General features: G+C 45.1%; 1 protein-coding gene across 1 annotated transcript in view; it reads left to right on the top strand.

Moving 5' to 3' along the window:
- The window catches only part of LOC114700640 (tetratricopeptide repeat protein 41-like), a 56,680-nt gene that overhangs the window by 6,959 nt on the left and 36,536 nt on the right, over positions 1-13,185 (top strand). Inside the window, exon 3 of the mRNA XM_037196867.1 lies at positions 4,237-4,451. Coding sequence (XP_037052762.1) covers positions 4,237-4,451 — 215 coding nt within the window. The remainder of the gene's footprint in view (positions 1-4,236; positions 4,452-13,185) is intronic.

Here is a 13,185-nt window from a genome sequence, read left to right as displayed (position 1 = left end):
CCAACCCTAGACAAAGAACTGCAAGCAACTAAGTACCGCTGAGAGAGGGAGAATTAGTCTTCCCTGGGGATGAGCCTTCTAATTTGTTATCTAATACCAAGTGGTCAGCCCTGAAATCATATATACAAGCAACACTATACGGACTCAGTGGGCTATATGTATATATTTATGCATATATATATAAAACGTAATAATAATGAAGGAAAAAGAGGTTATGAATTTAAGGGAATGGGGGACATGGGATGAGAGGGAGGGGACATTGTGTACTTATATTTTAATTTTTAAAAATTACAAAAATTTAAATAAAAAATTCGGTGAAAGAAAGAAAGAAAAGAAAAGAAGAGGACTGTAGAAGCCGTGCTTCAATTAGAATATTAGTGATCACTCTGCTTTTTTGAAGCTTTTCTGTATTTCACACAGTGTCAAGATGAACAACCTCTGAAGGGCCGAGGACCTACCCTTTTCCAGTGTCATAAATCAAAATTTGCTTAACAAATCCCTGAGAACTGTGGAATGACTGTAAGCCAAAGAAACTAGGGAAAATGAATATGTTTGGATAATATTTTTGTCATTTACAAAGAGCTTCTACATATATCATTTATAAATTATATTAATATATTCACCAAGCACTTATTGGAATATGGGCCATATCATGTTTGGGTTAATAAGGAATCAAGTAGTTACACACAATGCATGAAGTCCTTTCTGGTTTATCTGGCGTCCGGCACAGTCAGCCCTGTATCTCCAATGGTGGTGGCAGACCCCATTTACTGCTCAGATGAGGGTGACAGTAAGAGAGCTGGAGTTGTCGCCACTGTCCCTCCAAGTCTCATTTCTAGAGAGGGGAAGACTCCATAGAATGTTTTTTCATTCTCCTCTTCTGGCTCTTGCCGCAGATCTCATTTATTTTGTAAGAATTTTGTGATTTGAAATAAAGCCACGGTAGCTGGCACGGTGCAGCCTGGCCTTCGCAGTTCCCATCCTAGGCTTAGTACTCCCATCACAGGGCACTCAGAGTGGCCAGGGAGCTTTCGGGTAGTTCTGGGTGCTCATGCTAGGTCACTACAGCATGATACTCAGCCAATTTTTTTTGTTTGTTTGCTTTTTGTTTTTCAAGACAGGGTTTCTCTGTGTAGCTTTGGAGTCTTTCCTGGAACTCACTCTGTAGGCCAAGCTGGCCTTGAACTCACTGGCTCTGCTTGCCTCTGCCTCCCGAGTGCTGGGATTAAAGGTGTGCACCACCACCACCCGGCCAGCCAATGTTTTTAAGACTATAGGATAATGCGTAGGTTATGGTTAGAAATGTTATGCTTGGATAGGTGAGTCCACAGAGACAGAGAGTTAGGGAGTGGCTGCTGAGAGGTGGGAGTGGGGATGAGGGGAGGGTCACTACTAAAGGGGACAGAGGGGTTCTTTTGGATACAGGACATGCTCTGGAGTTAAATAGCAATGATGATCATAGATCCTTATATAATGAAAATCAGCTGTGTACTTGAACACTGAGGTTTGGGCTTTGTAGATTCTCATTCTGTTTATTATTTTTTAATAGTTTATCATTATATCATATATATATCATATCATATATCAGTATCATATATTATCATATATCATACAACTAAATAAATTTAGTTGTAATTGAAGAATTTAAATTGGACCCAGTAAAAACACAGTGATAAGATAGTCTTTTGAACTGGATAGAAACACTCAGGGCCCTGTTTGCTTTGTGATCTGGAACAGGGCTCTGTACTGTGTGTCCCTGAACACTGTGTGTAAGTCAACAGAGGAATGTTCTTTGTTCTAAGGTGCAAAGCATGGCCTTGATACCAACTTCTTTTTCTTTACTTCTATCTCCCTCAGATGTGATCTCACTGTGTAGTCCTGGCTGGCCTCAAACTCATATAGTTTAGGCTGGTCTTTAACTTCTGGCCACCTTCCTATCTCTGTCTCCTGAGTACTGAAATTATAAGCGTGTGCCACCTTTCCAGGTCGTATATCAACCTTTTATCAAAATAATTTTTTGTAAGAATGTTTTCATTTGTTTTTGAAAAAACAAAACCAAAACCAAAAGGTGATGACTCTGTCTCTGTTTACACAGACGCATCACACGTCTTTGTGCTCACTGATTTGACCTGCTTAGTGCCACACACACACAGTTTCAGACTCACAGGGTCCGGCAGGGAACAAAAGAGCTGAACCCCCTGCCTCTGTGGCATCTGACCCTGCACACAGGGACTCAACAGCGTGTGTGAAGTGTGCAGTGAGAGCCAACGGAGCACCGTGGGACACTGAAATGAAAGGGGCCAGCTGATAGGCTGTGTGCAACACTGAAATGAAAGGGGCCAGCTGATAGGCTGAGGGAAAGCCCTGGGTGACAAGTGATGTTTGGGAACTAAAAGATGTGGGAGGCAGCCAGCTAAGCAAACACGGCCTGGGAGAACATTCCAGACAGAAGCAATTGTAAATACAGAAGCCCTGAGGCTAGAGAAATAGCGGAGATTCCAGGCAGCCAGAGGCAGGGGAAGCGGCAGGGGGTGAAGGTGGAGGTGAGCTGATGGCCATCTTGTCTCACAGGTCACCTGTATGACAGAGCTCAATAAGCTCACGCTGGCTGATGCCAGAGGTAGGAGGAGGACTCAAAATTAAATCCCACTTTTGAAAATTATCAGTGAAAGTCTGGCAGTGGTGGCGCACGCCTTTCATCTCATCACTCGGGAGGCAGAGGTAGTCAGATATCTGAGTTCGAGGCTAGCCTGGTCTACAGAGTGAGTTCCAGGACAGCCAAGGATACACAGAGAAACTCTGTCTCGAAACGCTCTACACTCCCATCCCCAAATAAAAATAAAAAAGAAAGAAAATTATTGATGAAGGCATTTAAGTAATAGAGCATTGATTCCTAATTCATATCAATGAAGATTGAATTATTGCAAACTAACTACTTTTTAATGACTACTTGACAGTTTTTATTTTGGTGAGTTTTCTAACCAATCCTCTTCCATTGCTGAATTTGAATTCTTGCTCATGTGTTTCATTTCATTCAGTCAGTCATTTATTCCCTCAACGACTTGTTGTCAGGTGCTGTCCTAGTCAATAGTAAGATAATTCCTCATGATATTTATCCTCAGTGGAAAGTCATTACACACATACATACACACATGTGCACACACATGCACAGGCACACACATATTTTGTATGACTGGTGCTAGAGATCGAACCTGGGGCCTCATGTATGATAGGCAAACACTCTCCTACTGAACTATATACCCACCACCAGGCATTTTTCTTTATTTTTCTTGAAACAGGGTCCCACTACATTATCTAGGATGGCCTTAAACTTGTGATCCTTCTGCCTCAGTGTCCCAAGTAGCAGAGATTACAAATCGGCACTACTAAAACTAGCTGATACACACTAATCCATCATAATCACAAGTCCGAGGAGGTGGTGCATGCCCATGATCCCAGCGCTGGGGAGGTTGAGGGGAAGAATTAGGAGTTCTGGAGCACCTTAGGAGTTCATTGGCTACTTAGGAAGTGTGAGGCCAGCCTGAGGAACATGAGACCCTGTTTCAAAAAGAAATAAGTAAAAAATAAAATAACTGTAAGTCACAAGGCTAGAGTCTCTGTCGTGGTATTCACAGGCCGGAAGTGCCTCTGCATATCCAGAAACTTCACTAAAAACTAAGCACCAAGACAAGCTGTTGCCAGAACCTAGACAGTTGTTTAAGTGGAGTTACCAGTTACCACACCCTGGCGAAGCCGCAGGCGCTTCTCCGTCACCAAACCAAGTTAGTTGGAATTCCAATTCTGCGGGTTTCGGAGTTGACGCGCGTTCTTGGTGTATGGGTGCTCCTGTTCTTCACTCTCTTCCAATGTGGCTTAAGTCGCCAAGGGTAGCCTGGCGGCAGTGAGGCGGGCAGAGTGGACAGACAGATAGGACAGTGGGCCGAGGTGGTGACCTTTTCCTCCCTAGGCCTTGAGCCCTTGACCATACTTGAAGTTCATGTCGGACAGTCCTAGGGTCTATCTAGGCAGAGGAACCTTCCAAAGTTACTCTGTCTCTACTCTCCTAATCTCATGTCTTATGAAGCTGCAACTCCAAGGAGGAATGCCTTTTGAGGCCAGCCAAGCCTACTAACTTAGGCCAGAGCATTGTGTCTCTTAGAGGGAAAATGTACCCACGAAAATGTCTTCTCTCCTTGGTAAAGACTCGTGCCTACCACTTTGCCTTCTATTTTTCAGAATAAATGCTCTTCCGGCTTATAAGTCTATTTTGCTCTTGTCTGGAGAACGCGGCTGTGGGAAGTCTACTCTGATTGCCAGCTGGGTCAAGTATTTCAAAAGCAAACATCCCGGGGTGCTGATGATCCCGTATTTCGTGGGAAGCACCTGCGAAAGCAGCGACATCATGTCGGTGATCCACTACTTCATCATGGAGCTGCAGCACAGAGCCCACGGTAACGGAGCCAGCCTTAGGGGCGAGACGTGGACACAAACCCCTCGGCTGTTCTTCCTGCACTCCACTTTCACTTTTTAAAAAATAATTATTTATTATTTATTGTTATCTTATGTGCATTGGTGTTTTCCCTGCATGTATGTTTGTGTGAGGGAGTCAGATCCCCTGAAACTGGAGCTACAGAGAGTTGTGAGCTACCATGTGGGTGCTGGGAATTGAACCCAGTTCCTCTAGAAGAGCAGCCAGTGCTCTTAACCACTGAGCCATCTCCTCAATCCTCACTTTTACTTTTTATAAATTCCAATATGACTGCTTTAAACACCTCAGGTCACTTGTCAAACTAAAACCAAAAAGTTCTTAAGACCAGAAAAAAAAATTAGTTTTGATATAAACGTGAATCTTTTTTTTCCTTTTATTTTATTTTACAATACCATTCAGTTCTACATATCAGCCACGGGTTCCCCTGTTCTCCCCCTCCTGCCCCCCCTACCCCCAGCCCACCCCCCCATTCCTACCTCCTCCAGAGCAAAGCCTCCCCCCCAGGACTGAGATCGACCTGGTAGACTCAGTCCAGGCTGGTCCAGTCCCTTCCTCCCAGACTGAGCCAAGTGTCCCTGCATAAGCCCCAGGTTTCAAACAGCCAACTCATGCAATGAGCACAGGACTCAGTCCCACTGCCTAGTTGCCTCCCAAACAGATCAAGCCAATCAGCTGTCTCACCTATTCAGAGGGCCTGATCCAGCTGGGGACCCCTCAGCCTTTGGGTCATAGTTCATGTGTTTCCATTCATTTGGCTATTTTTTTCAATAATTGAGTAAAACTGAAATTTATTATAAGCCACAGTCGTCCTAGGGACCTCCATGCTATATATATATAGCCTCCATGGTTCTATGGGTTGTGGTCTGATTGTTCTTTATTTTATATCTAGAATCCACTTATGAGTGAGTACATACCATGACTGTCTTTCTGGGTTTGGGTTACCTCACTCAGGATGATTTTTTCTAGTTCCATCCATTTGCCTGCAAATTTCATGCTTTCATTGTTTTTCTCTGTTGAGTAGTACTCCATTGTGTATATGTACCACATTTTTTTCATCCATTCTTCTGTTGACGGGCATCTAGGTTGTTTCCAGGTTCTGGCTATTACAAATAGTGCTGCTATGAACATAGCTGAGCATGTATCTTTATGGCACGAATCAGCATTCCTTGGGTATATGCCCAAGAGTGGGATGTGGTGGTATTGTGTCCACCAAAATATTGTGTACTCTAATAAAAATATCTGGGGTCAGAGAACAGACAGCCACTAGATACAAAGGCTAGAAAATGGTGGCACTCACACCTTTAATCCTAGCATCCCAGAGATAGAAATCCCTCTGGATCTCTGTGAGTTCAAGGCCACATTGGAAATAGCCAAGCATGGTGACACGCCTTTAATCCCAGAAAGCCAGCCTTTAATCCCAGGGAGTGGTGGTAGAAAACAGAAAGATATATAAGGCGTGAGAACCAGAAACTAGAGGATTTTGGCTGGTTAAGCATTCAGGCTTCTAGCAGCAATTCAGCTGAGACCCATTCCAGATGAGGACTCAGAGGCCTCCAGTCTGAGGAGACAAAACCAGCTGAGGATCCGACAAGGTGAGATGGCTGTGGCTTATTCTGTCTCTCTGATCTACCAGCATGGACCCCAATAACTTGCCTCGGGTTTGATTTTGTTAATAAGAACTTTTAAGATTCATGCTACATCTGGCGCCCAATGTTCGTGTTACGAATTCATGAAAAAGCTGTTTGCCTGTGGCCTTGTGAGCCCCAGCGCAGGCCCAAGCTACACTCAGCCGGTTGTGGTGGCGCACGCCGGTAGGATTTGATGAAGGAGACAGAGGCAGGAAGATCCTGAGTTTGAGGCTGGCCTAGGAGGCTTGGGAGAAGTTTTGGCCCGGACTGAACCACAAACAGTGGTGGGACCATGGAAGCAGTGGCTACTGCTCCACATTGCCAGCTCCTTCTCATCATGCTGGTGACTGCGGTGATGCTGCTACCTGGAACAAAGGGTTTACTGCTGCTGGTTCAGAGAAGAATTGCCAGGACCATCGTGTTACAAGAAAGCATCGGCAAAGGTCAGTTTGGAAAAGTTTGGCATGACAAATGGTGGGGAGAAATTGTTGTGAAGATTTTCTGTTCTAGGGAAGGATGTTCATGGTTCCGAGAAACAGACATTTATCAGACTATGATTGCTCCAAACCACAGAGGAGGCAAAAAAAAAAAAAAAAAAAAAAAAGTCTGCAGGAAACCATGACCATGCCTAACAGTGACTTTGAAATCTTCAAAAAGATGACAGGATCCTACAACGATGATTCCACATGGACTATGATAAAGCCATTAAGCCGATTAATACCGTGGAAAAATCAACTTTGGACTACAAACTGGTCAGAACAATTTCGAGAGGACTAGTTGAGATGATCCAGCCTGACAGACTACTCAAACAAGGACTTGAAACAAGCCCTGAACTTTCCTATTATGCAGAGACTGGACAAACGATACAGGACTTGATGATTAACCCCAAAATTTTCTTTTCAAGATTCCCTAAAGATATATTTACCCCTAGAAAGCAAAAAGAAAAAGAGAATATAGATATGAGATAGATCATCGAATCTACTCTGAGAAAAAAGGTAAAGAAATAATAGGATAAATAGGTAGATCATTGAATCTACACTGAAGAAAAAGGGGAAGATATAAAAATGACAAAAGGTAGACTACTGAATGTATTATGAAAAGAAAAGAGAAAGAATATGGATATGATAAGATAAAAGGGAGGTTATGGAATCTACTTTTAAAAGGAACTACTTGTTTTAAATAAGATAAGTAATGAAAATTTTTTTGGTCTGAGTTTATCAGATGTTACTGGACTGGACATTGTTAATATATATAATGGAGTTTTTATCTGAATCTGTCAAATGTTAATGGACTAGATATCATTAATGTAATTTTTGGCTGTATATAATGTATATACTTATTGGATAGTATTTCTTGTATTAGTTATAAGCTTTCTTTAATTTTAGACAAAAAGAGAGGAGATGTGGTGGTATTGTGTCCACCAAAATATTGTGTACTCTAATAAAAATATCTGGGGTCAGAGAACAGACAGCCACTAGATACAAAGGCTAGAAAATGGTGGCACTCACACCTTTAATCCTAGCATTCCAGAGATAGAAATCCCTCTGGATCTCTGTGAGTTCAAGGCCACATTGGAAATAGCCAAGCATGGTGACACGCCTTTAATCCCAGAAAGCCAGCCTTTAATCCCAGGGAGTGGTGGTAGAAAACAGAAAGATATATAAGGCGTGAGAACCAGAAACTAGAGGATTTTGGCTGGTTAAGCATTCAGGCTTCTAGCAGCAATTCAGCTGAGACCCATTCCAGATGAGGACTCAGAGGCCTCCAGTCTGAGGAGACAAAACCAGCTGAGGATCCGACAAGGTGAGATGGCTGTGGCTTATTCTGTCTCTCTGATCTACCAGCATGGACCCCAATAACTTGCCTCGGGTTTGATTTTGTTAATAAGAACTTTTAAGATTCATGCTACAGTGGGATGGCTGGGTCTTGAGGTAGTTCGATTCCTAATTTTCTGAGAAACCGCCATACTGATTTCCACAGTGGTTGTACAAGTTTACATTCCCGCCAGCAGTGGAGGAGTGTTCCCTTTGCTCCACATCCTCTCCAACATTGACTGTCATTGGTGTTTTTGATCGTAGCCATTCTGACAGGTGTAAGGTGGTATCTCAGAGTCATTTTGATTTGCATTTCTCTGATGATTAAGGATGTTGAGCATTTCTTTAAATGTCTTTCAGCCATTTGTGATTCTTGTCTTGTGAATTCTCTGTTTAGCTCTTTAGCCCATTTTTTAATTGGACTGTTCAGTATTTTGATGTCTAGTTTCTTGAGTTCTTTATATACTGTGGAGATCAATCCTCTGTCAGATGTGGGGTTGGTGAAGATCTTTTCCCATTCTGTTGGCTGTCTTTTTGTCTTATTGACTGTTTTTTTTGCCCTGCAAAAGCTTCTCAATTTCGAGAGGTCCCATTTATTAATTGTTGTGCTCAGGGTCTGTGCTGTTGGTGTTTTATTTCGTGCCAATGCGTTCAAGAGTGCTTCCTACTTTCTTTTCTATTAAGTTTAGTGTAACTGGATTTATGTTCAGGTCTTTGATCCACTTGGACTTGAGTTTTGTGCATGGTGACAGATATGGATCTATTTGTAATCTTTTACATATTGAGATCCAGTTATGCCAGCATCATTTGTTGAAGATACTTTCTTTTTTCCATTGTATAATTTTGGCTCCTTTGTCAAAAACCAGGTGTTCATATGTGCATGGATTAATGTCAGGGTCTTCAATTCTATTCCATTGGTGTGTATGTTGGTTTTTATACCAGCACCAAGCTGTTTTTATTACTATAGCTCTACAGTAGAGTTTGAGGTCAGGGATGGTGATGCCTCCAAAGGTTGCTTTATCGTATAGGATTCTTTTAGCTATCCTGGGTCTTTTGTTTTTCCATATGAAGTTGAGTATTTTTCTTTCCAAGTCTGTGAAGAATTGTGTTGGGATTTTGATGGGGATTGCATTGAATCTGTAGATTGCTTTTGGTAAGATTGCCATTTTTACTATGTTAATCCTACCTATCCATAAGCATGGGAGATCCTTCCATTTTCTGATATCTTCTTCAATTTCTTTCTTTAGAGATTTAAAGTTCTTATCAAAAAGGTCCTTCACTTGTTTAGTTAGTGTTATCTCAAGGTATTTTATATTATTTGTGGCTATTGTAAAGGGTGATGTTTCTCTGACTTCTTTCTCAGCCCTTTTATCATTTGTGTGTAGGAGGGCTACTGATTTTTTTGAGTTGATTTTGTATCCTGCCACTTTACTGAAGGAGTTTATCAGCTGTAGGAGTTCCGTGGTAGAGTTTTTGGGGTCACTGACCGTATGGAAATTAGAGGAAAGAACATTCCAGGCAAAGGGGAACACTAACACAATGCTGTAGTTCCAGAGCTAGAAACACAGTGGGATGAGCTAGAGATGGACAGGGGGCCAACGTGGCCAGACAACAATGGATGGCATGGTCTCACAGACAAAACGGGGTGCAGGGCTGCTTCATCTGGGAGGGAGCTGTGTAGGTCAGAATATCAGGTGTGGATCCTGTTCCATGAGCCAGAAGCCAGTGGAGGGATTTAAGAAGGGGGTGGTGACACACACAGACGGACAGGACATGGCTTGATATACAGGGAGGCCAGCTTGCAGATGCAGGGTGGGGGGACACACACTTATTGTTGGTTGTTGAAACGGTCCCAGGGCAGCAGCGGTGGGGAAGGGCGGTGGGTGGTTTGGCTGGCTGTGGATTGAAGGAAAGGGGGACACGGAGGGGGAGTCCCGTTTCTGAGCTGCAGGAAAAGGCTGCTCACTGAGTCCGGCAGAGCTAGTGGGGTGCGCAAGCAGGCCTGGAGGAACTCAGGGCTCTGCTTCGGATGTGTGGTGTTTGAGATACAAGGTGGGTTGTGCCCACAGGGATGGCAGTCATGGGGCGGGGGTGCTGGGCTGGGCTGCATTCTGTCCTGGGGCCTGAGAACCTGTATTCAAACCTGTGTCTATGACATACTAGTCAGATGACCTTGGGTAAATTATCTTAATTTCTGTGGCTTGGTTCCTAGTTGGTTTTGTTTGTTTTGATTTTTTGTTTTTTGAGACAGATCTCATGTTTTTTGAGACAGTTCAGAGCGATCTCAAATTTGTTGTGTAGTCAAGGATGGCCCTGAACTCCCCACTCTGCTTCCCAAGTGTTCCAATCACAAGCCTGCCATACCCAGCTTTGTTTCTCTATTTATAAAATATGGATATCAAAGGAAAAGGACCTTTTAGGCATATAAGAGGATTGGCTAGGAAAAGGCACAAAAGATAAAGGCATTCAGTGTGGTGTGACCCTGGCATACAGTAAGCACTGATAACATTAGTGGGTACCATTGTTCCGCATCTGCTGAGGATGTACGGATTCATATGCGTCTGGCTTTGCCTGCTGGTGACAGTTCGTCTCTTGTCATCCACCTGTGTGTGCTTCGAGGTCCTGAGTAAATGTGAGGTGCCTCACAGTGACTTTGGGTGTGTTCATACAATTCACGCGGGGCAGGGCAGGTGTCTGCGCGCCTGGTGGGCTTCTGTGAACATGCAGGCTGAGTTCTCTTTGGTTGCACTTCCTGGCTCTGGAAAGCAGGTAAAATCAAAATCGGCAGCAGCAGGTGTGACTGTCTCCGTAGGCTCCTAGGCCTATTCTGGCACATCCCCTAGGTGCTCACTTGGGCTAGGCAGCTGATGATGTAAGCTTGGCCGAGCACACCCAATTATGATTCTATTCCCAAAGCGAGTTGTTATTTTAATGAGTGTGTCTTGGGGTTCAGGAAACTCCTAATAAAAACAGCTGCTGCCTTTCAAACAAGCAGGTTTTTAGTCTGGCAGTGGTAGAACAAATTCAGGAAAGCCTGTGGACACCAGACAGTTCTCCATGAGAGAGCACTTCTCCTTGTTCACGGTGCAGGCCCAGAAAGGGAGGCTTGGGGCTTGACCCACAATCCTGCCTTCCTTCTTCACTAGCTGGGTGATCGCCAGCGCTTGACTCAAGCCGTATGACGTGTTTCTCTCCTGTAAAACCCCCAAACCTGCCCTCTAAGGCTGGGTGAGAACGGAAAGATGAAGCCTGTAAGGATTGACAGTGGTACCCGGCAGCCTGCTGCTACTGTTATTTTGCCGCTGTTGTTATTTGTTGATGGGATTAGCGTTCCTTCCTGAGGCGGAGAAAGAAGCGGCGGGGTGCACTATTAAGGGAAACAAGACTCTCCCACCCCCTCTCTAGGTTAAGGAGGAGAGAGGCTGCCGTCGGAGCGAGCGTCGTCCGCGGTGTCGCCGCAGCCCGATTGGGTTCTTGGGTTCGGGGCTGAGGGGCGTTTTCGGGGCTGCCTGCGCTGTGCAGCCCAGCTGGTTTCCGGGATGAGGTGGATGTGGGTGCAGGGCTCAGAAATGCCGCTGAGAGAGCGCAGGCGCACACCGCAGACTCAGCTACTTTGTGGCCCGTTTTCCTGTGACCCACCTGTGCATCTGCAAGCCTTTCTCTGTGAGGTGTGAGCAGGGACCCTTCCTCTCTGGGACACCAAACGCCATGTGGGACCTATTTCTGCTTTTCTGGCCCCAGCCTCTGCCTTCCAGGACAAAGTCTCTGGTGGAGGAGAACTGCCACTATCAGAGTCCCCTGAGATAGCCTGTTTCCCTCCCCTGCCTGGTGTCCCTTCTGTGACACGCTTTGCAGAGTCAAGCTTTTTCTGGACGCAGTTCCTCTCCACCGTGTTCCATGTGTGAGGCAGCCCTAGCAGGCTCCCTGAGCACCAGGCACTGTGTGAAGGGTTTCATGAGACCCTGAACCGACGACATCAGCGTCCTGACAAGGAGACCGAGGCTCACAGAGGCAGCGCCACCAGCTGCACATGGGCAGAGTAGAATAGTCTAAGCTCCGGCTCTTGCTGACTTCAAAGCTCTCAGTACTGCACTGTGGAGCCTCCTCGAGGCAGCAGAGGAAACCCTCAGTCTGTGGAAGATTTCCTTCTTGGTCCTCACCAGCACTGGCTCTCTGGAGACCCGGCCTGGGGGTTGATGATGTGGACTACGTGGGCAGACAGCCTCAGCTTTGTGACCTGCTTCGTGCCCTGGGCCACGATCTCTTCCTAGCCTGGCTTCTTGTCCTTGCCTCCACAAGTCTGGTTTCTTGGGAGTAGACCCACCACTTCAGATTCATTCGCTTCTCTCAATTTTCCCTGGTGGCGAAATGTTTCTTGTTCGTGAAGCCTCGGTTCCCGGGCCACCCCTCTGTGAGAGGGCTGGTGGGCGGCTCTTCCTGACTGACGGCCAGTGTAGCCCCAGCCCCATGTGGTGGCGCCGCTGCCTGTGGATGTGAGCCCCTCCTTCTTGGCTCCCCAGGTTGACTTACAAAGGTCCCAGTGTTGTATGTCTGTCCCAGTATTTAGTGTTTGTCTCCCTCTGCAAGCCCTCGGAGTTCAGAGGTTATGTCTATTTTCCTGGTCATTGATAGACCTAGTGCCTGGCACAGGCATAGAAGATTCCTGGCAGTTCTGTGCCGAATGATGACCTCCACATACACAAGGACCCACACGAGCATGCACACACACACAGAGCAACCAAGTCTGCCTATTAGTAAGTCGTTAAGTGGGAATTTAAACATTTGAGATATTAACATTTAAATCAGAACTTCAAGATTGGCTCTTTCCAAACAAAGGGAAATGTTTAGGATCTTTTTCCAGTATTATCAATACTATCCTTATCTTTAACATCAGTGTAGCTGAAGTTTTCTCTGGTCCTGCCCAGTCCCATGGACCCCGCAGCCACTCATAACATAATCACTCAGAGCTTATATTAATTAAAACTGCTCGGCCATTAGCTCAGGCTTACCACTGACTAGCTCTTACACTTAAATTCAGCCCATTTCTGTTCATCTATGTGTTGCCATGTGTTCCGTGGCTTTACCTGTGTGCAGTTACATGCTGCTCCCTGGATGTCGGGCTGGTGTCTCCTGACTCAGCCTTACTGTTCCCAGAATTCTCCTTGTCTGCTTACCCTGCCTATACTTCCTGCCTGGCTACTGGCCAATCAGCTTTTTATTTATCAACCAATCAGAGCAACACATTCACAGCATA

The sequence above is a fragment of the Peromyscus leucopus genome, chromosome 18 (assembly GCF_004664715.2).
Source record: "Peromyscus leucopus breed LL Stock chromosome 18, UCI_PerLeu_2.1, whole genome shotgun sequence".
Taxonomy (NCBI): Eukaryota; Metazoa; Chordata; class Mammalia; order Rodentia; family Cricetidae; genus Peromyscus; species Peromyscus leucopus.
The sequence above is the reverse complement of the archived record's forward strand: the minus strand, read 5'-3'. Positions and strand labels throughout refer to the sequence as shown.